Source organism: Lycium barbarum, chromosome 7, assembly GCF_019175385.1.
Source record: "Lycium barbarum isolate Lr01 chromosome 7, ASM1917538v2, whole genome shotgun sequence".
In the NCBI taxonomy this organism is placed as follows: Eukaryota; Viridiplantae; Streptophyta; class Magnoliopsida; order Solanales; family Solanaceae; genus Lycium; species Lycium barbarum.
In genome coordinates this window covers 114,936,136-114,962,424 of record NC_083343.1, presented here as the reverse complement: position 1 = coordinate 114,962,424, position 26,289 = coordinate 114,936,136, and the positions used below count along the sequence as shown (strand labels likewise).

Genomic DNA, 26,289 nt, shown 5'->3' with positions numbered 1-26,289 from the left:
ATTGTTTAAGTCATGCCTCAAGTTTATAAAATTTTGCAAGTCTATCCACTTCAACACAAGTATGGGAACGAAGTTCCAACTATCCGTATCTGTACATACAATTTTTTGTCTGAAGTTGATAAGTTACATACATGGCTAAACTTTAACCACATATGCCTAATTCAGGCATTTTTGCATGCACTATGATTGACTTTTAACCATTTTGTATGCACTTTAACCACATATGGTTGAAGTTTTAGGCATTTATGCCTGATGTTTAGCTGAATAATTTTCTTACCTAGAACAACAATTTGTTATTCAAATTTCAACAATTCAACGCCTATAACTACTCAACATGAGCTCAAATTTGAAACATAGGTTCCAAATACTGTGAAGCACAAACCCCAATAATCAAATTCTCAAAAACAAAAATAAATCTAAATAACTCATTTTGTGATAATGGTGATTTGCCAATATTTTCAAGTTTTTCCAACAACACCAGTGTCATTTAAACTCATTTTTAAAATTTATAAATTGGTATAATTTAAATAAATTTAGAAAATTGGGTATAAATTAAGCAGCAATGTCCAAATAACGTGTGCCGTGATTTTTTATTTAATCAGCTAACCCTGACTGACTCTTACTGTATTTCTCAGACATTGAACTCAAAATCTCAAAAAATCTTAGCACGTTAGTAGGTATCTGGACATGAATTTGATAATCATCGGAAAAGATAGTATTTGAAGTTGACTTGAAAAAGGGTATTTGGACATATTAAAATTGTATTTGGACATGCATTTGGATAAATGTTGACGTTTGATTTAGAAATTGTCTTTTACTTAAAGAATGATTAGAACCAGTATTCTAAATCGTAAAAAACTCAACTTTATTTGGAAGTTTAAAGTTGGAGTTGTATTTGATTATAGTTTTTGTAAAAGAATATTTGGTTGTTTGAATGTTCCGAAAGTGAAAACAGGATTTTATGTGTTTTTAAAATTTTACTTGAAATTTTTATGGCCAAAGCTGATTCTCAAATAAAGTGAAAATATTTTCTGAAAAAAAGTGAAAACTTCTCGTGGCTAAATGGGTCATATTACAGTTCAATTGCTTTAGTTTTTACTCTTAATTGTTATTTATTGACAGGTCTACTTTCAAGTTCAATTAATTGACGGTTTTTGACTTATATGAGAAAAACACGTACATTGAAAATTTCCAATTTCTCTTTGATATTTGGCACAAATATCATGTTTTGTGTCGTATTACAGCTTACTCTTATGACTTTTATCGCTTAATTCATGACGTAACCGTCGTATTTGAACTTATGTCGTTATATTTCATGTGTATAGGTACGATGACGACAAACGATGGAAACTGTGCTTAAGATGATTGGAATTCGTAGCATATGACGATTAGATGAGGTGACAAGTCGAAGACCACCAAGGATGAACTAAAAGGAGATTAAATTGACTGAAGAAACCTCGCTTTTCCTTCGCATCGCGGGAAGCCTCAGAACATCAGGCCATCCAGTCGCATCGTGTGAAGAAAGCGAACCAACCAACTCAGTCATCAGTATCTCGCGATCCCTCCGCATCGCGGAAGGAAAGCAAGAACCCTCAGTACAATGCGCGATCCTTCTGCGATGCGGAAGGAAAGCGGGGATCTGCGGAAGTTGTCCCGATTCGATTAGGATTTGGATTCCTTATTTGTTATTTTTACCCTAGCCTATATATAGACGTTTTAATAGCTGAGAACGGTGTGCTGGGATTATTCAAGGATTTGTAAGCCACCGTTCTATTTTTCTCTCTCTAAGTTTATTTTCTTTTTCGTCTTTTTCAACCCTAGTTTATTCATGGCTTCTTTTGTCTATGATCGAATCATGAGTGGCTAAACCTCTTAATTCTAGGGTTGTGGCGAAAGACTTGAAAGTTGGTTTGATGACAATTTTTATCTATTGATTTTCCATATTTTGGGTTGCTTATTTATTCTTGATCTTAATTGTTTGATTATCTGGCCAATAGTTAGACACTATCCGTGGTGCGTGAATTGAACTTGAGAAAGGGAATTCACGTACGTAATAAGAATAAATAGAGTTTGTTTGATTTAATCGTTTCACTAATGAGGATAGAGATATACCCTTTAGCCCTACTTAGTTGAATACGGTGAAATAAATATGTTCTTGTTACCTCTAATGACCATAGAGATATAGGTGTTATAGTAACATCTACAGGCTTGTGAGTAGTTCGACAGAATATCATAAAGTATAATTAACCCGTCAACTAGTAACCCAGGAAATAAAATAGGTGGAATTGTTTGAAGATCAACTGGATTGTCGAAAGTCATAACCCTAGATATTTCTCTCATCTGATAATTCTTACAATCTTTGACAACATAGTCCCAGTCACAAAAACACCCATCACAAATTGTTTACTTTTCAGTTTTAGTTTAGTACAACACACGTCTTGATTTTCACTTTCTTGAATAGTTTCTTTCGAATTTGAATTAGCTTAACAGTGGAATCTAAGTCCCTGTGAGATCGATATCTGGACTTAACAGTCTATATTACTTGTACGACCGCGTATACTTGCGTGTGCGTTTGGGAGCAACACTCTTCTTAAGCATAATTTCCACAATATAATCATTCTTCTTGGTTTTAAGTTAATATATGAATTATTCAAGTAAAGAGTTGTACTATTGAAATAGACACACTCCGATTTTCACGAGTCCGGAACCAAAATAACCCAAAAAAAAAGGGTATGAACCAAAATACCCCAGAAAAAAAATGGGTACAAAAGTACCTTTAACGCATTAAAGGACTTAACGCGGACGGAGCCGTTAAGTCCTTTAACGCATGATTTTCATGCGTTAAAGGTGTCCCTTTTTTGGTCAAATTGTGTGATAAGCTTTAACGCATGATTTTCATGCGTTAAAGCTTTATCCCTTTTTTTTTTTTTTTTAAATTTCATTCTTTCTTTCCTTCTTTTTCCATTTCTTTCACACTTTTTTTACATACTTTAGACATATATTAATCATGCTTCGAGACTCCAAAATTTGAATATTTTATATAGAACCCTATTTATTTTTGTGCGATTAATAAGGTAGGCTCAACACATCAAGGATACACAAAACTTCGGATTGTCGTTTTAGTGGTTGAAAAGTGCTCGAAGTCCATTTTTGTTTGAAGACTTGTTGTCATTAGCTTTAAGTTATTTATGTTTTAGGGTTGCACATTATTTTTATATTAATGCGTAACTTTATTTTTAGTGATTATAACTTTATTTTTATAATCAATTAATAAAATATCAATTCATGATCAATTATTTATGTGTAATTTTTTTTTTTTTGCGTTATACCCTTCAACCCCCAACTAATTAGAGTCTGCAACTTAAATAACCCAAAAAGTGGATTTGGGTACCAAAATAACCCATTAAAAAACCTTTTGCGCACTAATTTATTTGTAAGTTGGTGAAATTTTAAATGGTCATAAATTTGTGCTCGGATGTCCATTTGATGCGATTTTTTTTGGGGTATTTTTTCCAGATCTATGCGTCTGAACTGCCGCAAGGCTGTTCGGCCGCCCCGAATTTTTGAAAAACGTCACTTATCCCATTCAATTTCAATTTTCCCCCAAATTAGTGTTCAATTTTCATTTATTTCTTTTTTAAATCTAATGGCGAAAAATATATTTCAATTCCATAATCCCGTGATAATGATGTTTTCAATGTCAATTTCAAGGTTCCAAATTCAATTTAAGAAAACAAGTTAGATAGCATTAGTAAACATACAAAATAATAAAAAGTGTCTACATTGTTACTTTAACCAACTTGGCATGGTGGTAAAGCCTTTGGCTTTTGACTTTTTTTAATCTCATCCACCAGGGATCAAACCTCAGCGGGAGCGTTGAGAAGATATTATTAGTAAAAAAATGAACTAATTTATTTAACGATTGACATGGGATAAACAAGTAAATAACATGGGATAAACAAGTAAATAACATGGGAAAAACAATTTCAGAAATAAATATATTAACAATGCCATAATTAACGGAGATGTATGGGATAAACAAGTAAATAACATGGGAAAAACAATTTCAGAAATAAATATATTAACAATGCCATAATTAACAAATAATTAACGAAGATGCATGGAGGTGTCGTATTTGTAAATACTAAATTATTCATTATTCTTGAAATTAACTAAAAAAAATCTCTAATTAGAACTTACTTAACTAGGATAAGTTATGGAGGATTTAAGTAGTTATTTTAAATAATCCATGATATTGTATTGTTAATTATAATTTACTTAACTCATCTAGTTAAAGTAATAACAAACAAAATTTTATATTAACTAACTAATCCTTCATCAAAAAATTATGTTAACTAACTAATCCTTTTCGGAAATTCTGTTAATGATGTTCAATCTAAAACTAAGGATTTAGCTTATCGTTTGTTATTCAGGATTTAGTTTATCGTTCGTTATTCGGGATTTAATTTATTATTCGTTATTCAGGATTTAACTTATTGTTCGTTATTCGTTAATGGATTATTTTGGTACCCAAACCCACTTTTGAAGTTATTTAAGTTGCGGACTCCAATTAGTTGGGTGTTGAAGGGGATAACGCAAAAAAAAATAAAAAATACACAGAAATAATTGATTGTGAATTAATATTTGTTAATTGATTATGGATTATTAATTTGTTAATTTTTTATTTATTGTTAATTTATTTATTTGTGAAATTGTCAAAATAAAGTTACGCATTAATATAAAAATAATGTGCAACCCTAAAACATAAATAACTTAAAGCTAATGACAACAAGTTTCAAACAAAAATGGACTTCGAGCACTTTTCAACCACTAAAACGATAATCTGAAGTTTTGTGTATCCTTGATGTGTTGAGCCTACCTTATTAATCGCAAAAAAATAAATAAGGTTCTATATAAAATATTCAAGTTTTGGAGTCTCGAAGCATGATTAATCTATGTTTAAAGTATGTAAAAAAAAGTGTGAAAGAAAGGGAAAAAGAAGGAAAGAAAGAAAGATTTTTTTTTTTTAAAAAAAGGGATAAAGCTTTAACGCATGAAAATCATGCGTTAAAGCTTATCACACAATTTGACCAAAAAAGGGACACCTTTAACGCATGATTTTCATGCGTTAAAGGTACTTTTGTACCCATTTTTTTCTGGAATATTTTGGTTCATACCCTTTTTTTTTTGGGTTATTTTGGTTCCGGACTCGATTTTCACTTAGCCACCAAAAGAGAAAAAAAAAAAAAAAAAGAAGAAGAAGAAAGAACTACATATACATATGAAAAAGTTAACAACGCACCAGAAAAATTAATGCTAAAGTAATTATTCTTTTGTGAGTGCATTCGCAGGTCAAACACAAAGATATTTTTTAAAAAACATTTAATGGACGAAATGAAAATGGCTTTCTACTTTAGCTTAATCCCATGAAAGTCAAAAGGAGATGCATTACGATATTAAAAGTTAACATTATTTTCAAAGCTAGTCAACTAGCACTAAGAGTATTTAAAGTTTCATAGCACTATCTCCTCCTAAAAGTTACTACAACCCCCAAATATTTACAATTACAAAAATATAAATAACACTAATCGTCTAAATGTCAATGGAACGAGAGAGAACATTCATGACGAAGAGAATTCTCTTACACAGTATATCTAGGGGATCGAGATTGCCATTATACCAAAATAAAAGTACCACTAATCATCTAAAATTCTTACTTAATGAAAAACTAAACTTTTTGTATTGACAATTTATAGAATTTCTATAATGTCAATGCTGTTATGAAATATATTATGGATGTCCAATATACAAATATAATTTTTTTCCTCCACCATCTTAATGGTTCCTTCATTTTCCTCCACCATCTTAATGGTTCCTCCATTTCCTCATATATTGAATGCATATGTAGCACTATAAATAGAGACATAAGTTTTCATATGAAATACACTTGAAACACATTTTGGAAGAATAGTAAAAATCTCTCATCTTTTGTCATTCTATTTCTATGGTTTTCATCCTTTAATATTGTGACTCTTTTAGCTTCATTTTATAACACGTTATCAGCACGAGACTTTGCCGTTCCGAGCAAATACTTTAAAGCCTCGAAGGTATTGATTTTCTATCTTTCTTTACTAATGGAAAATCTTACCAAACGTGAATTTGTAGCTTTAGATATATCCGGCAATACCTATATGTCTTGGATTCTTGACGCCAAAATTCACCTTAATGCGTGAGTCTGGCAGACACCATCAAAGATAAAAATGAGGCATCAAACCAAGACCGTGCCAAGGCTATGATATTCCTCCGCCATCACCTTGATGAGGATTTGAAAATGGAATATCTCACTGTTAAAGATCCTCTTACTCTGTGGAATAATTTAAAAGATAGAAATGACCACCTGAAGATGGTCATACTTCCACAAGCACGTTTTGATTGGCTCCATTTAAGGCTACAGGATTTTAAATCTATTAAGGCATATAATTCCGCCATGTTTAAAATTATTTCTCAGTTGAAATTATGTGGTGAAAATATTACTGATCATGATATGCTGGAGAAAACATTCTCCATTTTTCCTGCCTCGAGTATGCTCCTGCAGCAGCAATACCGAGAGATGAAATTCAAGAAATATTCTGATTTAATAGCACATCTTTTAGTGGCTGAACAACATAATGAATTATTAATGAAAAATCATGAAAGCCGACCCACTGGTACTACCCCATTCCCTGAAGTGAATGAGGCAAATTTTCGTCATTCTAGGCGTGAAAGAGGTTGTGGCCCCAGTCGTGGTCGAGGAAGGAATTTTAATCATGATTCTCGTCTTGCACCAAATAATATCCTTCACCACCAGCAGTGTAAAAGGAAGGATGAAAAGCATAAAGCTGTGCAAAAGAAAAATTCAGAAAATAAATGCTTCCGATGTGGAGGAAAGGGGCACTGGTCACGTACCTGTCGTACACCAAAGCACCTAGTTGATTTGTATCAAGCCTCTCTCAAAAGGGCAGAAAAGGATGCCGAAGCAAATTTTATTTCTGAAGATAATGTCGAGCTCATGCATCTAGATGTGGCAGATTTCTTTGAACTCCCTGAAGGGAAAATAGATCATTTGATCGGTGATGGATCTGTAAAAACTTAGATATTTCATACGTGTCGTTTGTATGTGGTTATGTTTCCATGTTTATGTAAATGAAGTGTGTGTAATGCTTTGTTTAAATAGTAATATATGTAATAAAATGTGTGTAATACTTTGCCTAATCATAATATCTACTTTGATATTCACTTTATCTATTATTTCATTTTGAAGAATCTATGGAAATTCCTCAAATTTTATTTGGATCAATGACCAATCATGAAGATATTTGTGTGATTGATAGTGGAACAACACATGCTATATTCAAAGATGAGAAATACTTTTCTCACTTGCATAGAAAAAGGGGAAATATTAATATAATTTCTGGCAATTCAAAATTGATTGAAGGCTCCGGAAGAGCTACTATATTTCTGACTAAGGGGACGAAACTTGTTATAGAAGATGCATTATTCTCTTCTAAATCCCCAAGAAACTTGTTAAGTTTCAAAGATATCCGCCGTAATGGATATCACACTAAGACATTAAACGAAATAAATGATGAATATCTTGCCATTACAAAGAATGTCTCCGGCCAGAAATATGTTTTGGAGAAATTGTCAACTTTGTCTTCTGGTCTGTATTATGCAAAAATTAGTACAATTGAAGCACACTCGATCGTAAACCAAAAGTTTAATGATTCAAGTACTTTTATGCTTTGGCATGAACGAATAGGTCACCCTGGATCAATAATGATGAGACGAATTATTGAAAATTCAAATGGGCATCCACTTAAGAACCTGAAGATTCTTGAAAGTGGTGAATTTTCATGTGCTGCTTGTTATCAGGGTAAGTTGATAGCTAAGCCATCACCAATGAAAGTTGACATTGAATCCCCTGCTTTTCTAGAATGTATACATGGGGATATATGTGGACCTATTCATCCACCTTGTGGGTCATTCAGATATTTTATGGTCCTAATAGACGCATCTTCAAGATGGTCTCATGTGTGCCTCCTATCGTCTCGAAACCTGGCGTTTTCGAAATTATTGGCACAAATAATACGCTTAAGGGCACAGTGTCCGGTTTATCCCATTAAGGCTATACGCCTCGATAATGCCGGAGAATTTACGTCTCAATCTTTTGATGATTATTGTTTATCAATTGAGATAAAAGTTGAACATCCTGTAGCACATGTTCATACCCAAAATGGCCTTGCTGAGTCATTTATTAAACGACTACAATTGATAGCAAGACCACTACTTATGTAACACCCCGTACCTTTAACGAAAGTTTTGACCACGGTCCTAGACTTAGAAAATCAGATAAAGAATGTGGGAATTGAAATTTTTCCGTTCAGTTGTGATATGGTGGTTTACGCCCATGAACAGTGGTCGTATTTCAGTTTACTGGCCGTAAACCAAGTCGTGAACTGAAACCAAGAATTTCTAAACATTCTGGAATTTGACATTTTTGAGGTCATAAGGTTAAATACGGACCGTATTTCACTTTACGGCCCGTATTTCAAACCGTATTTGGAATTTGGGAAAACTTCCTTGATGAAAGTTGTATATCTTTGAAATGCCTTTCCAACGGTATCTTACGGAGGTCAAACGGACATCTGTGCAAAGAGTTATGGCCATTTTACTGAAGAGACACAATGCAGTCCGTGTGCAAAATACGACCCGTAAAGTCAGTTTACGATCCGTAAAGTCAGTTTACGACCCGTAAACTGAAAATACGGCCAGCACAGTGCTGGACGTAAACTGTATTTTCCAGAACATTATATATTCGTCCATATCAGTTCAAGTCATTATTTTTCATTTCCTCAAACCCTAGAACAACCTCCTACTCTCCTCCAACATCAAGAACACCAAGGTAAGTCCATTCTAATTATTCCAACTCCATTCTAACATATATCCTTGTAATCTAAACAAGAAATCATCATTCCTAATCTAGGGTTTTCAAGAAAACCCATCTCAAGATTCAAGAATCAAGATTTAGGAAATCTTCTCCAAAATTTAAGTCTTTAATTCAAGTTTTGGAGCAATTAAGGTATGTCTCCCTTTTAAAATCACTATTTGAAACTATTGTTGGAAGTATAAATTTTATTCAATATTTCCTTAATGAATGAAAGGAAAAGCAATCTTTTTATGTTTCTTGAACTCTAATTCATGTCTAAATGGTGTTTAATGTGTGTGAGGGAACAAAACCACATTAAACCTAGATTGTAACAAACCCTATATATGTATAAGATATTATGAATGTTTTTCTCTATGAGAGATGCTTGATAATGATGGTAAAGAGTTGGTGATGACATTCTCATTGACGAATTGGGACATGAAAATCTTTTGTAAAGAAGTTATACGTTTCAAAACTTTGATTGAAATGACTTATTCTTTCGATATGGCGTAATGAACTTTAATGTTATTGATGGTGTGACTACTTTAAGACAAATTGTGAATCGGCTTCTATGCCATGGACTTTGTTATTGTGTTTGCCTTGCTATTCGGGAGGAAGAGTAGCCACTATGGATCCTAGTGTATTAATTGCCTTGCCATTCGGGAGGAAGAATGGCCACTTTCGGGTTCGCTACCTGGGGTGTATTAATGGCCTTGCTATTCGGGAGGAAGAGTAGCCACCGTGAATCCATATTTTGGTGTATTGCGCAGTGTTTAGGGAACCTCTACGGTTATCCCTTCGATGTGATTGGTTCTTGGGTCTGTATTGGCATGTGAGATATTTTATCTTAATTGGTTAAAAAGGCATATTTGAGATTGTATCTTGACAAGAAGCTTTATAAATGGGTTTTGATGTTCATTATTGAGATACATAAACTGGATAACTGTTCTTATATCGCTCTTACCTGACTGGCAAGACTAATTTCCTTATGCATTACGTATTTTATTTTCATAGTACTTGTTGTCCCCGAGGCACTCACTGAGTACGAAGTACTCAGGCATACCATTGTTGTTTTTGATGGTATGTTAGGTAACGGAGAAGAGCAGGCTCGTGATACTCTCGACGCTTAGGAGGACTTGCTGCTGTTGTTGATTTGGTGAGCCCACATCCTTGTTGGTGGGACACTTCCTGTTTCGCTTATTATTCTAGATTTCCGGGCTGCGTCCCGATGAGTCAAACTATTACCTCTTTATCCTAGAAGCTCCATAGTATACATTCTTGTGGGTAGTTGTGGAGTTTTGTTAACTCTTGGGCGTTGTCACGTTTTGATTAACTTTTATGATAATAAGGACTTCCGCTGAATTAGATCATGTATTCATGATTTATTACATTTAATTTATAAATTGCTCGAGGCGAATGTTGAACCTAGCGGGTTCAAGTATTATTATTATTATTATTATTATTATTATTATTATTATTATTGTTATTATTATTATTATTATTATTATTATTATTATTATTATTATTATTATTATTATTGTGTTGTTTAGGTTCTTCCGATGTTGTTCATGACGTCGGATGCCGGTCACGTCTAGGGTGGGTTTTGGGGCGTGACAACTTATGAAAACACGGTTGCCCACTACCGTCTGGGGACATGCTATTCTACATGCAGCATCTCTTATTCGCCTCAGACCGACTCATTATAATAAATACTCCCCGTCACAATTAGTATTTGGTCATGAACCAAATATTGCTCATTTCTGAATCTTTGGCTGTGCTGTATATGTGCCTATAGCACCACCACAGCGTACTAAGATGGGCCCCCAAAGAAGGTTAGGTATATATGTTGGGTTTGAATCACCCTCTATTATTCACTATCTTGAGCCATTGACGGGAGATTTATTCACTGCCCGATTTGCAGATTGTCGATTTGATGAAACAAATTTTCCAGAATTAGGGAGAGAGAGAAAAGAAATCAAAAGAGAAATTGTGTGGAAAGTTCCATCACTATCCCATTTTGATCCACGTGCCCCCATATGTGAACAGGAGATCCAAAAGATCATTCACTTGCAAAAAATAGCAAATCAAATGCAGACGCATTTACTGATTTGAAAAGGATAACTAAGTCACATATCCCTGCAGAGAATGTGTCTATCCGAATTGATGTCCCAAAGGGAAAATCTACTAGTGTCATAGCCTCTGAATCTCATGCACGCCTGAAGCGTGGTAGGCCATTGGGTTCTAAGGATAAAAATCCTAGAAAAAGAAACACGAAAAATGATCAAAATGACACTATGAAAGAATATCATGAAGATATTCAAGATCTGACTAATCCTGATACTCCTGAAGATATTAGGGAACCCGAGACTCAAGTAAATAAAGAACTATCATTGAGTTCTTCTGGTGATGGGATTAATTTGAATCGATCGAAGATTATGGTGGATAATGTTTTTGCATATAATGCTGCCCTAAATATTATGAAAGACATTGACGATCAGGAACCCCAATCTGTCGAAGAATGTCGACGAAGATATGATTGGCCAAAATGGCAAGAGGCAGTTCAATCAGAATTGAATTCACTTGCCAAACGTGAGGTTTTTGGACCTGTAGTCCAAACGCCTAATGGTGTAAAACCAATTGGCCATAAATGGGTTTTTGTGCGAAAAAGGAATGAGAGAAATGAAATTGTGAGATACAAGGCACGCCTTGTTGCACAAGGATTCTCTCAACGACCCGGTATCGACTATGAAGAAACATATTCACCAGTTATGGATGGCATAACATTTCGATATCTCATCAGTTTAGCTGTACATGAAAACCTTGAAATACATCTGATGGATATGGTTACAACTTACCTTTATGGCTCGCTTGATAATGAAGTCTATATGAAAATTCCTGAAGGATTTAAAATGCCTGAAGCAATTAACTCAAAGTCTCGGGAGATGTATTCAATCAGATTACAAAGATCGTTGTATGGTCTAAAACAATCAGGGCGCATGTGGTACAATCGCCTCAGTGAGTACTTGGTAAAAGAAGGTTATATAAATGATGCCATTTGTCCACGTGTTTTTATTAAGAAATCAAAATCGGAGTTCGTTATAATCGCTGTTTATGTTGATGACATAAACCTAATTGGAACTCCAGAAGAGCTCCAAAAGGCGATTGAATATTTAAAGAAAGAATTTGAGATGAAAAATCTGGGAAAAGCAAAACTTTGTCTTGGTTTGCAGATTGAACATTTGACAGATGAGATCCTTATCCATCAATCTGCTTATACCGAAAAGGTTTTAAAAAGATTTTACATGGACAATGCGCATCCTTTAAGTTGGTTGTTCGCTCACTTGAAGTGAGTAAAGATCCGTTCCGACCTCAAGAAGAAAATGAAGAGCTTCTTGGTCCTGAAGTACCATATCTTAGTGCAATTGGTGCACTTATGTATCTTGCTAACGCTACAAGACCTGACATAGCGTTCTCTGTTAATTTGCTAGCAAGATATAGCTCTTCTCCTACACGAAGACATTGGAACGGAGTTAAGCATATATTGCGATATCTGAAGGGAACTAGTGATATGAGTCTGTTTTATACTAACAAAGGTAGTACAGATCTTGTTGGTTATGCAGATGCAGGTTATTTATCTGATCCACATAAAGCTCGATCTCAAACAGGCTATCTGTTTACATGCGGAGGTACTGCTATATCATGGCGATCCACAAAGCAGTCCATTGTTGCTACTTCTTCGAATCATGCTGAGATAATAGCCATTCATGAAGCAAGTAGAGAATGTGTGTGATTGAGATCAGTGATACATTCATCAGAGAAAGATGTGGCTTGAAGTGTGATACAAAATTACCCACAGTATTATATGAAGATAATGCTGCATGCATAGCTCAATTAAAAGGAGGATTTATAAAAGGAGATAGAACGAAGCACATTTCACCAAAGTTATTTTTTTCACACATGATCTCCAGAAGAAAGGTGATATTGATGTGCAACAAATTCGTTCAAGTGACAATCCTGCAGATTTGTTCACCAAATCTTTGCCAACTTCAACTCTTGAGAAGATGATATTCAAGATTGGAATGCGAAGACTCCGACATCTGAATATTGGTCTTCGTCAGGGGGAGTGAAATACGCGTTGTACTCTTTTTTCCTTAATCAAGTTTTGTCCCATTGGGTTTTCTTGGTAAGGTTTTTAATGAGGCAACTCTCAAAGCGTATTACTAGATATGTGTACTATTTTTCCCTCATTGAGGCTTTTTCCCACAGGGTTTTTCCCAATAAGGTTTTTAACGATACACATCATCTATGGACATCTAAGGGGGAGTGTTATGAAATATATTATGGATGTCCAATACACAAATATAATGCTTCTCCTCCACCATCTTAATGGTTCCTCCATTTTCCTCCACCATCTTAATGGTTCCTCCATTTTCTCATATATTGAATGCATATGTAGCACTATAAATAGAGGCATAAGTTTTCATATGAAATACACTTGAAACACATTTTGGAAGAATAGTAAAAATCTCTCCTCTTTTGTCATTCTATTTCTATGGTTTTCATCCTTTAATATTGTGACTCTTTTAGCTTCATTTTATAACAAATGCAATTTATTGTTACTCTATATTTAAGAGTAATATACTAATATCACTATGGAAACAATCTGAATGTTATAATTTCTTTTTAAGTAAATGGATCAAAATACATATTTTAATTAACTTAAGGATAAACATGTTATTGAAATGTTACAAGGACTTAAAATAAGAATTTTTAATAATTAATGTATCAAAAGATAATCATTCAAAATTAAAATACCACTAATCTTCTAACTAACTATCAACGGAATAATCTAGAACTATAAGTATGGAACAAGGGAAAACTTCGATGATGAAGAGAATTCTATCACGCACACACTTACATATTATAAAAAAAGAATTAGAGGAAACGTCAGTAAAAGTCGGCACCGATTAGCAAAAGTCGAGATTAAAATTAATTTAGTATAACCTAAAGTCTAACATGTCATATCGTGGCAACCTTATATCCGCACAAGTGGAGAGGCTTGTCAAAGGTAGTTTATTTATTTAATTATACTTTGCTTCTGTCGTGGAATCAAACTCAAGAAAAACCAATCAAAAAGTTGCAGCCAAGTATTGGACGGTTTGAGAGTGAAACAAAGGCTTAAATAATTCAATCATATAAACATTAGGTGGGGAAAATATCTAAATGGAGAGGGTTAAATGTGACCAACATAACTACAATTTCTTTTAGTTTGTGTTGAAATGATAGTTAGTTCTTGAGAAATTAAATGTTTTTTTATATGTTTTGTCTGATCTATTTTGTAGTAAGAAAATTAGAATATGACCCCCATATACTTACTTGACATACAAATTTTATAGAATTTTCAATATTAAATCTGAAGTGCGGTACTGTCAAATTTTAAAAACTTATCTGTATCTTAACTAATAGATGCATGATAATAGATCGGCAAAGGTGTAAATATATTAGTTAAGACTTAAGATGCGTCTATCAGTTAAGGTGAAAATTATATATTTATGGGCAAACGTGTAAATGCACTCCACAACTCTGCGATTAGAGTAAATATACTCCTCGTTAAAAAAATAGTGCATAAATCTTACTAGTATTATTTACTATCCTTCTTCTACCAGAATTAACACACAAAATGTCCATATTCGTTCCTAACAGTAGCATTTAATCCTTCGTATTAATGTTCTAGTTATGGATTAAATGATTATTCAATTAAATACTAAAGTTGGTAATCGGGCAAAATCAAATCTCAAATAAAGAAGAGCTACCTCATAAATTATTATGTAGTGTGTTTAAATTTTACAAACAAATGGGGAACAGTCAGCAAATTTTTGAAGGCGTAAAAAGAGTAGACAAGATCCAACAACCGCAATCCAATTGAGGAAAAGCCCATAATATGGCTATTCCCATCCTGTACCTTCTTATTGGGCTTAGTTAAAAGGTGTTGTTCCTACTAAACTCTTCCAAAGCCCAACAGATAAACCAGCAAGGAAATCAAGGGAAAAATTAGGTGGGATAACCAGTTTTGGATCTTATGAATATTTAACGGAAAAGGGTCAAAATTACCCCTGAACTTTGAAAAATAGTTCATTTATACCCTTCGTTATACTTTAGGGCCAATTATACCCTTACAGTTATACTATGGGGTCAATTATACCCTTATGACTAACGGCTGCCACGTGGCATCATCCCAACCCTTCAAAATTATTTTACCCTCAAATAATTTTTTACCCACTAAAATAACTCAACCCGACCCGATTTTTTTTTTCGAGCAAAAATAATACGGATATTTTTTCCAGGAAAAAAAATAAAAATAATTTCGTATTATTTTTGCTGGAAAAAAAATTGTTGAGTTATTTTAGTGGGTAAAAAATTATTTGAGGGTAAAATAATTTTGAATGGTTGGGATGATGCCACGTGGCAGCCGTTAGTCATAAGGGTATAATTGACCCCATAGTATAACTGTAAGGGTATAATTGGCCCTAAAGTATAACGAAGGGTATAAATGAACTATTTTTCAAAATTCAAGGGTAATTTTGACCCTTTTCCGAATATTTAGAGTCTGTTTGGATGGGCTTATGCCTTTAAGCTGAAAACAGCTTATAAGCCAAAAAAAATAAGTTGGGGTAGTCCAACTTATTTTTTTTGGCTTATAAGTTGTTTTCAGCTTATAAGCTGCTTTAGATAAGCTAAGTCAAATGGACTCAATTATTTTTTTGAGCTTATTTTAAGCACAAAATAACTTTAAGCTGGTCAGCCAAACACTCAAAAAAGCTAAAAACAGCTTATAAGCCAACTTATAAGTCAATCCAAACGGGCTCTTAATCACTATTTGAAATGCAAGTGAGATATAGTTACTACTTTATAAGGCGAACATGAAATTTGGACAAGAAGACCCCTAGCTAAACCATGGAAAACTCCTACATCTAGTGTTGGAGTTCGAATTCAAGGACATAATCCTTTCTGTGCTGTAAAACCCCCAATTCAATGACTTTTTTCGTGAGTTCGAACTCAATGACAAAATCCTTGAATTCTTAGCTATAAAACCACAAACTCAATGACTCTTTCCTTGAGTTCACACTTTGACATGTGAAGCTCCGTCATAATGTGATGAAATCTGAACTCAAGGACTAAATCCTTGGGTTTGTAGTTGTGGAACCACGAACTCAAGGATAAAATCCTTGGGTTCAAACTTCATGAATGATAAAATGGATTTCAAGCTTTTACCAATTCGAACTCCATGAACTATTCATGGAGTCAAGCTTTTATCAGTGCACATTTTAGGAACGCTTTATTGAGTTCAAGTGTTGGAGTTTAGAGCTTTTACACGTGAAATCTCAGGTTCTATTCTTAAGTTTTCAATTGTAGAATCATGAATTCAATAGAAAAACCCGAACTTTGAAATTGAACGGTATAAGTTCAAACTCAAGAAAAAACGTAAAGATTAAGTTTCACGAGTTCCCAGTTATAGAAGAAAAATGGACTCAATACATTACTGCATATTGACAAACTGAAACAAAGAAACTCAATACATGAGAGGATTGTAGTGTTTTTTTCCAATTCATTATAAAGTGATTAAATTTTAATAATTTTTTGAATTGATGACTGGATTTTAATTAGCGAATTAAAAAGTAGAAATTTATTAATTTCTCCCGAAATCTAGATTTAATTTAGAACTAGGTTGAATTGTCACTTGCTCTTTTCACCTAAAAGATTATGCCAGGACGATTCCCCCTTTCAGGTCAAAATTAAGGCAACCTTTTCTGTTTCTTTTCACTAAAAGGTTATTCCATTTCTTTAGACAACCTTTAAGATAATTATGATAAATGATAATTGTGTTGTTTAAATTTCTTCAGATCACTATTGTACTTAAGAGGATAAATGTACTTAAATATTTAACCTTATCCTTTTATCTACATGTAAACTATATATATCATTGTATCTGTAAACAATATTCATCAAGAAATATACATTGTTTCACATTAAGGTCACCTTTTTCAAAAGCCTGTTCAGTATTTATCGTTTAAATGGTCCGTATTCACACGATAACAGCAGCTGGGCACATTTGGCATGTTAATATTAATGACTTTAAGAATTACTAGTCTCTATGAACGTGTCTCACACGATATTTTTTAGCAACCTCAATCGTCGCAACAAATATTAGGTAATATTATTTATAATTACATACATTAATTTAATAAAAAAAATTAGTACTATAGTATAAGATTATATCCACTCAATATTTCTTTGAAAATGGTGTTTTCTTCTTTGGATTCGTGTGTTAGCTGAAGTGTTTGGGGTCGATCACATTATTGTTGCACTAAAGTTTAATTTTTTTTATAGTTGGACACCTCGTGGTTGCGAAGTTGTGGTGTTGATATATCCAATATGCGAATAGGTAGGCCATGAAAATTACTATGATGTCCTCCTAATTTACTTTTACTACTATTAAGAAGCACGGGTGGGGGCTCATTTTCGTCGTCCGTTGTGGGCCCCCCAATGAAAAAAAACATATTTTGGGCTCCATATTAAACAGTCCATAAAAAAATAAAAACAAATTGTAAAAAAAAAAAATTGTGGGCCCCATATATATTAAACAACAACTAATATTAAAAAAAAATTGTGGGCCCCATATTAAACACCAATCAATATTAAAAAAAAAAAAAAAACTGGAACCCATCACATTCAAACTCACGGGAAAAAAAAGTGGATCCCATATTAATAACATTAAGCAATATTACAAAAAAAAGTGAATCCCATATTAAAAAAACAAACAATGTTAAAAAAAAATATGGGCCCCATATTAAACACCATGCGTATTCGTAGCAAACACTAATATAATAAAGTTTTAAATACGGAGCACAAACTACAATGTTATATTAATCGTGTTTTGAACATAGTTTTCCATATTGACAAAATCAAGCAATATATATATATATAAAAAGTGAATCCATATTAAAAAAATAAACAGTGTTAAAAAAAAATGTGGGCCCCATATTAAACACCATGCGTATTCGTAGCAAACACTAATATAATAAAGGACGACGAAAAAGGAGCCCCAACCCGTGCTTCTTAGCTTCTTAATAGTAGTAAAAAAAAAAGTGAATCCAATATTAAAAAAATAAACAGTGTAAAAAAAAAGTGCAGACTTTGTATTCTTAGCAAACACTAATATAATAAAGTTTTAGATACGGAGCACAAATTACAATGTTATATCAATCGTGTTCTGAACATAGTATATATATATTATATGCATACAAATAGTGCAAACTAATAATGTCCAAGAGGGCGGGCCCCATACTAAACAACACCAGGCAATAAAAAAAGAAAAAACTATATAAAGCATGGGTTTAGACCCATGCTTCATCGTCCGTTGTCCCTTAAAAAAAGGGTGGGCCCCATACTAAATAACACCGAGCAATAAAAAAAAAAGGAAGAAAAAAAAGTGGAACTCACCACATCCAAACTCACGAGAACAAAAAAGTGGACCCTATATTAACAGAATCAAGCAATATTAAAAAAAAGTGAATCCCATATTAATAAAACAAACAATGTTAATAAACAAATGCTTAGAAAATCAAACAATTAAATCAATAATGATGTACTCATTGCCACATGCGTATCAACCCATTAGTAGGAGCAAATGAACTTATTGTATAGCAACATACTTAAAATACTCATATATTAAAATAAGAAGAATTTAATTACTTTTTCATTTTTTCCTTACTCTAATAAATGTGAAAAAAATTGTGGGCCCCATATTAAACACCATGCGTATTCGTAGCAAACACTAATATAATAAAATTTTAAATACGGAGCACAAACTATAATGTTATATTGATCGTGTTTTGAACATAGTATCTCATATTGATAAAATCAAGCAATATATATATATATATATATATATATATATATATATATATATAAAGTGAATCCCATATTAAAAAAATAAACAATGTAAAAAAAAAAGTGCAGACTTTGTATTCTTAGCAAACACTAATATAATAAAGTTTTAGATACGGAGCACAAATTACAATGTTATATCAAGTGTTTTGAACATAGTATATATATATTTACATATATTATATGCATAAAAACAGTGCAAACTAATAATGTCCAAAAGGGTGGGCCCCATACTAAACAACACCAAACAATATAAAAAAAAAAACAATAAAAAAAAAACTATATAAAGCATGGGTTTAGACCCATGCTTCATCGTCCGTTGTCCCTTAAAAAAAGGTGGGCCCCATACTAAATACGCACGGGCATTGCCACATGCGTATCAACCCATTAGTGGGAGCAAATGAAATTATTGTACAGTAACACACTTAAAATACTCATGAAAAAGAAATGGACCCATATTAAAAAAAAAAAAAAACGTGCACCCCATATACTAAAAAATCAAACAATATTCATGTAATTCCCAAAGTATCCCCATCAAGTCAATAAGAGTGGATTCATTACCACATGTATATTAACCCATTAGTGAGAGCAAATGAAATTATTGCACAGCAAAAAACATGGACCTCATATTATTACTTTTCATCAAAATATTTAATTGTTGTATTTGCTATTCCGCCATGTCATTTATTTATTATGTTTACTAAAATAAATATACTTAAAATATATATATTTAAAAAATAAGATACAATTTAATTACTTTTTTATTTTTATTCTTACTCTAATAAATGTGAAAAGAGATTAATATCAAATGAAGATCAAATAATGAATAAGATAAATTAGTCAAATTATAATTCTAATTCACATTTCCTTAAAAAAACCATGCAAAAGACAACATGACAAGTAAAATGAGTTAAACCGAAAATATTTACTAAAAATTTAAAAATAACATTTCTTCGTTTAAATAGAAAATTAATTTCTACTTTGTTTCGTTTCAAACATGTAAAATTAATTTAATAATGTGAATTAGAATTATCCAAATCAAAATTTGATAAAAAATAATAAGTATTTTACACTTTTAAATTAATCGAATTAAAATTGAAAATATCGACTGATGCTTAAATATTGCTATTATTTTATCTCAAAGAGAGGAAATTTTCATAGCAAACACGAATAAAATAAAGTTTTAGATACGGAGCACAAACTACAATGTTATATTAATCGTATTTTAAACATAGTATATATATATATATATATATAAATTATTATTTAAACACAACTACATATACATAGATACACTATAATCCGAAGTGTTGGGCCCGTGCGCAGCACGGGCATAAGCCATCTAGTTATGAAAGAATATAAGAAAAATCTCATTCTTTTCTTTAGTCTTTTTTAATTGGTCTAAAAGAAAACAAGTTGACTAGTGGTTCATGAGCTATGTTTTCTTTTCCATTGTCTCCAACTATCCATGCAGGTTAAATATGACAAAGATAAATATTTATCCATATCGGATGTTTACACTAAATTAATTCAATTTACCATGATTAAATAATTTAATATACATAATGAAACTACTCGTCAATATATTAATCATGGTTGAGTGATAGAATTAACTATAGAATTAAGTGATAGAATTAAGTATATATGCAAACACATATCATGTTGTTTGGTGTAAACACTCGATGCGAGTAAATTCTTACGATATGATAGTGCTAATAAGTGCAACTATAATATGTTGCTAATGGTACTTGTCTTTAGCACGTTTAAAACAAAAGCACAAAAAGGAGAAAAAGGTGATCGGGCTGGAGAAAGACATAAGTTTTGTTTTTAGATTTTATACCAGGGGATATAATAAAAAGTATCGTGCATGTGTGAAAAATGAATTTGAGATTTTATGCGAGTGTACTAATTTCATTTTTTTGTGCGGAGTGCCCTTCAAATGCACTGGTCTTTAATTTTTGCCCTTCGCCTAAAACTCCTAGGTTCCGGGTTCGAACAACTGCTTAGTCAAAAATTTTAAAAAATTTCGCCAGGTAGAATTTGGATTCGCAAGGCAGAGTTTCGTGGGCAAAACTCTGCATTAAGGCATAATTTTGCCTTCAAAACTCTGCCTTAAGGCAGAATTCTGCCTGAAGGCAAAATTCTAGCCTGCAAAACTCTACCTTAAGACATAGTTTGCAGGCAAACTTTGCCCCATCAGGCATAATTTGCCTGCAAACTCTGCCTTAAGGTAGAGTTTTGCAGGAGGCAACCTCTGCCTAGCGATTTTTTTTTTAATTTTCGCCTGAGCAGGAGTTCGAACCCGGAACCTTGAGGTTTTAGGCGAAGGGCTAAAGTTAGATACTTTCATTTTGATGGGCAAAAATTAAAGAACACCCCAAAACAAGGGCATCAGTGCGAATTGCCCTACTAATTTTGTACAGATACTGCAAGGTCAAGAGTTGGTATTTTGGTATTTAGATATCATTTTTGTTAGCTCCAAGGCTATGTAATTCATTCAAATGCTCATGTGTACTCCCTCTATTCATTTTTACTTGTCACGTTTGCTTCTCGAGAGTCACTAGTTATCACTTAATTAATGTCTTGTTGTTTATCTCATTTTGAGCCTTTAACTTCATAAAAGACTGCTAATGTAATAATTGAGAGTCACTAGTTATCACCACAAGAAATATGACTTTTTGTAGTCATCACAGAAAGTGAAAAATTCCGTAAACAAAGACTTTAAGTGGTGATTTAAGAGTTGAAAACGGTCTTTATATGTGGTAAACTTGGGTATATACTATCTTGGATAGACTTCAGTAATTGATTCTTGTAAAATAGACGATGAAATGTGTTTGCTTGTGAGTTGATCCATCTTTCCTATACTAGTATAATTCTTAAAATATGCTGGTCGATTTGGCTCCGGTAGAGTAGCAGACTCAGTATGAAGAATATGAGCTATCAAAGCCGTTGTAGGTCTTCCATCCAAATCACTTTGAACACATAACAACCCAATATGCATATATCTCATGATTTCAGACCCTGAATTTGAATCACCAATTAGAGTTGGATCTACAAGTTCCATAGCTTTTCCATCTTTCCACAACTTCCAAGCCTATAAATATCGACATAGCATAAGTGTCCTCTAAAGGTTATAAAAAATAATTGAATGTAATAGGAGTACAATGTTAAATGGTTTATGCATAAACGTATATGCGATTAAAATTATATATATTGGAATTTAAACATGATGATTTTACATTTAAGAGTTAATGGTTAAAAATACACTTGAACTATAATTTTTTCATGAGTTTTCTACCCGTACTATCACTAACTATTTGTTAAAACACACTTCAACTATTAGTTGTTCCCTTTTCCTACCTGAACAGTTGAAGATATATACAAAAGACATTATTGCAGCACGGAGGAATATTTAACAGGAACAAAACTGAAAAACTACATGCTACATTTTGAATAGTACTCCCTCTGTTTCAAATTATTTGTCGTGAATCTAAATAGATGTCTCATATTATTTGTCATTTTAAAAGTCAAGATAGTTTTTTTTTTCCATTTTACCCTTAGTATTAATTATTATTGAAAATGTCAAAAATGGTAATTATGGTGGTGATAACACATATTAAATAGAGTAAATATTCAATCAAGAGATTATATCTTAAGACATAAATAAGGGTAAAATAGTCAAAAGCCCCTCCTAATTATTGTTTTCTTAAAGGGTGTGTAAAAGAGAAATACGACAAATGATATGAGATGGAAGAAGTAGTAAATAAAGGGGACTCTTAAATACAATTAATATGCACTTACGTGGGTAAGAAGGTCATCAAATTTATCTTCTTGACAAAATGATCTATTTCTCTTTCCACTTATTATCTCCAAAAGAAGCACACCAAAACTGAATACATCGGACTTCACAGAAAATTGACCATGCATTGCATATTCTGGGGACATGTAGCCGCTGACAAAGAAAAATAAATCACATTAATTTTATAGCAATAGAAATAGAATTTGATGGATGTAAAAAAGAAAAAGGAGGGGTATATGAATTTATATTCCATAATTGTTGACAAACACTTACTATGTGCCAGCAATTATGTTAGTGCTTCCTTCAGTTTGGTCAGCTCCGAAAATCCTAGCCATGCCAAAATCCGAAATTTTTGGGTTCATGTCTTTGTCTAACAAAATGTTGCTTGCTTTGAGATCACGATGTATGATTCGAGGACGAGAATCCTCATGAAGATAAACTAATCCTCGTACTATTCCTCTTATAATCTTGTCACGAACGGACCAACTTAACGTAGCTTGCTTCTTGGTATCTTAAACATAACATGCAAGATATTATAATTAAAGAGTTACTACTAAATATAGAAACTGATATTTTTTAGACTGAGTAAAAAGAAAAGTAAGACTCATAAATTGAACGAAGAAGTATACACAAACATACCAAATAAGAAATAGTCGAGGCTTTTGTTGGGGACGAATTCGTAGATGAGTATCTTTTCTTCTCCTTCCAAGCAAAAACCGAGCAGTCTCACTAAATTCCTGTGTTGAAGCTTAGCTACAAGTACAACCTCATTCTTAAATTCTTCTACACCTTGGCTTGACCTCCTTGATAGCCTCTTTACAGCTATCTCTTGCTCATTAACAAGTTCACCCTGAACGAGTTAAAAATCTTATATACATATTAAAAGAATTTTATATTATCAGGTCAGCTAAAAATAAGAAAAATAAAACATACTATGCTTCAACATGTTAAAATACACTCATGATACATAAATATAATTAAACCGTTAATGCATATAGCCTCACTTGAGCCGAGGGTCTTCCAGAAATAACGTTTCTACCTTTATGAGATAGGGATAAGGTTCGCGTACACTCTACCCTTCCCAGACCCCACTTCTGTGAGATTACACTGAGTATGTTATTGTTGTTGTAATGTACATAAGTTGGAATTTTCATGAATCTGAAGTTACTAAATTAGTTACCTTATAGACATCACCAAATCCACCTATGCCAATTTTGTTTTCCACAAGGAAGCAGTTAGTGGCAGCTTCTATTGTACTAAAGTCATATTGTAAGGATTCAGCTGTTAGAATCCCATTAAGATCATCTACAACATATATTAAAAGAAAAATAGCATCAATTACTTAAGGAAAATGAAGGACTTGAATTGAACAAAAGGCATAAAGATCATAGTTAGCATTTTACCATTCATCTCCTTTAGAGTATTTTTCCTTTTCCTCCGTAGCAAAGGAAAGACTACACCGGATATACTTTTATTGGTTGATAATAATAAAAGTAAAAAAACGATAGCGACTACACAAACAATTAGGACTACTTGTTTTGGAACTCCATTGTGCCCTGCATCGACAAAATAAGAATTCAAATTCATCAATATAAACTTTGATATGATATTCTATACTACTACCACTACTACTTTAGAATACGAAGCTCACCGACCCGACCAATTAAAATTCGCGCTGGATAGGCCGGTTAAAGGACAGAGTAGATGGCTTGCTATTGTATTATTCCATCCGTCTCAATTTAGTGATACTTTTCATTTTTTGAAAGTCAAACAGAAAATCTTTGACCATGATTTATTCATATGCCCTTTAAATATTTAAATAGTTAATTGTTGCGACTTATAATACTTTTTATGAAATTTCTAAATATGTAAATTATTTTTCAAAAAAACTCAAAGATTATATGTCTGAATTCATTGTCAAAATAAAGAAGTTTAACTCTCGAAATCCGAATTGTACCACATAAATTGGTCAGAGGGAGTATTAGTAATCTGTACCTTGAATATAGGAGAGAGCAGGTGAGTTGCTAGTGTAGAAGGGGTACACTTCTTGCCTTACAAAACAACTGGGAAATTGAACTCTAGCACCCTTATATTCATCACAACACTTATGGAGAACTTCGATCACAATTCCAAGGCAGTTTAGGCAAGCAGAAGAAGAAATATCAGGAATGCATTGAGCTAAGGCATAAATTGTTATGTCAGCAGTACTGAAATTGTATTCTCTAGTGGCGAATTTCTTGCCTATCGAATGATCACTAGCAGCCCGAGCCGCCACGTCATCCATCATTTCTCCCAGCTTCTGTTTGAACCTACTTTGTTCATCGGTTGAAATTTGAATAACATTACGTAGAACAAAAGGTCTATCTGGTTTGTTAATTATGGATCCATAATCAGGCTCGGGGAATATTGATCGATTCGAATAACGCAATAAGCAACTGTCCGACCAAAATACAGCCATTTTTCTGCTGGGGCAGCCCTGTTGGAATCGAAATAATCAAGGCGTCATGCGAAAGCTAACAATTGCAAATCTTGGCGGCGATAAAACAGACGACAAAGAATACTATACTAAAGAAACATAATATTTAATATGGTTTTGTCAAGTTACCTACATATTGAGAAAACTAATATAAAAAACATATAACCTATTGAGAGAATAATCTCCTCTTAAATCAAATTCTTTTATAATAACTATAATGTGGATGTTACTGTGTTATTGTATAAGTTAAAAGATCTTCTATTTATAGAAGCGTATGCCTTCTCTTTCAAGAAAAAAATAGATATGGTAGAGTCATTTTCCACCAAGAAAACCTTTTTGAAATAAAATATTAGAATCCAAATAAACTCGGACATCCAGGGCAAACCCTAATAAACCTGGATTATTTTTCTAGCAGCTCTGCTCGCACAATCTTGACATGCTGCACTGGGAATATCGCCTCGACACATAAACAAACCATAAATTCTTTCAGAATCACCATTGTTACCAGTGGAACAGTTGTAGAAACCATATTTCCTCGAAGCATTAGAAAGGGTTGAAAGTAGGGAAATGAGGTTGGAATGATAAGAGGTGTTTGTATTGTAAGTAGTTGTGTTTGGGCAGTAATAGTCATCATCAGCTGATACTGTGCTACTGATGAAGAAAAGCACAAGGCATAATGTGATATTCAAACTAGGCATTATGCAAATTGAACAATTCATCAAGACGAGGCAAATTTATAGATAGTGAAAATTGAATAGAGGGGTAGTACGAAGACTTCAATTTATTGCTAGTGGTAGACTTCAATTTATTGCTAGTGGTTGACTTGTTTGCTCGTTATCTATGTATATTTTTTTTACATCGTCAAGTTAAGTTGACTTAGAATATTCCTCTATTCCAATTTATGTAATATGTTTCAGATTTCGAAAACAACAAGAAAATTTTTGACCGCGATTTATTTGTATGCCCTTTAAAAAATTAAATTGTTAATTATTGTGACTTGTAGTACTTTTTGTATAGTTTTTAAATATGTAAATTATTTTTCAAAAAACTTAATGATTGTATGTCTGAATTCACGATCAAAATAAAGAAGTTTGACTCTTA

General features: G+C 32.8%; 1 protein-coding gene across 1 annotated transcript; it reads right to left on the bottom strand.

The window, feature by feature from the left end:
- Positions 1–21,465: 21,465 nt before the first annotated feature.
- LOC132603890 (cysteine-rich receptor-like protein kinase 44) lies at positions 21,466–25,930 on the bottom strand. The gene is made up of 8 exons (XM_060317187.1): positions 25,584–25,930; positions 24,708–25,188; positions 24,116–24,268; positions 23,893–24,017; positions 23,352–23,562; positions 22,986–23,223; positions 22,715–22,865; positions 21,466–22,007 (listed from the first exon to the last, which is right to left on the bottom strand). The coding sequence occupies exons 1-8, from the start codon at positions 25,905–25,907 to the stop codon at positions 21,693–21,695; spliced, it is 1,998 nt and encodes a 665-aa protein (XP_060173170.1). The 5' UTR covers positions 25,908–25,930; the 3' UTR covers positions 21,466–21,692.
- Positions 25,931–26,289: the final 359 nt, after the last annotated feature.

Bases quoted from the DNA above. Each gene is read 5' to 3' on its own strand.
- LOC132603890 (XM_060317187.1), bottom strand. From the start codon at position 25,907: ATGAATTGTTCAATTTGCATAATGCCTAGTTTGAATATCACATTATGC. The intron at 25,189-25,583 runs GTTTATTAGGGT...CGATTCCAACAG, and splicing joins CTGCTAGAAAAATAATCCAG to GGCTGCCCCAGCAGAAAAAT. The intron at 23,224-23,351 runs GTATGTTTGTGT...GTTATGTTTAAG, and splicing joins CCTCGACTATTTCTTATTTG to ATACCAAGAAGCAAGCTACG.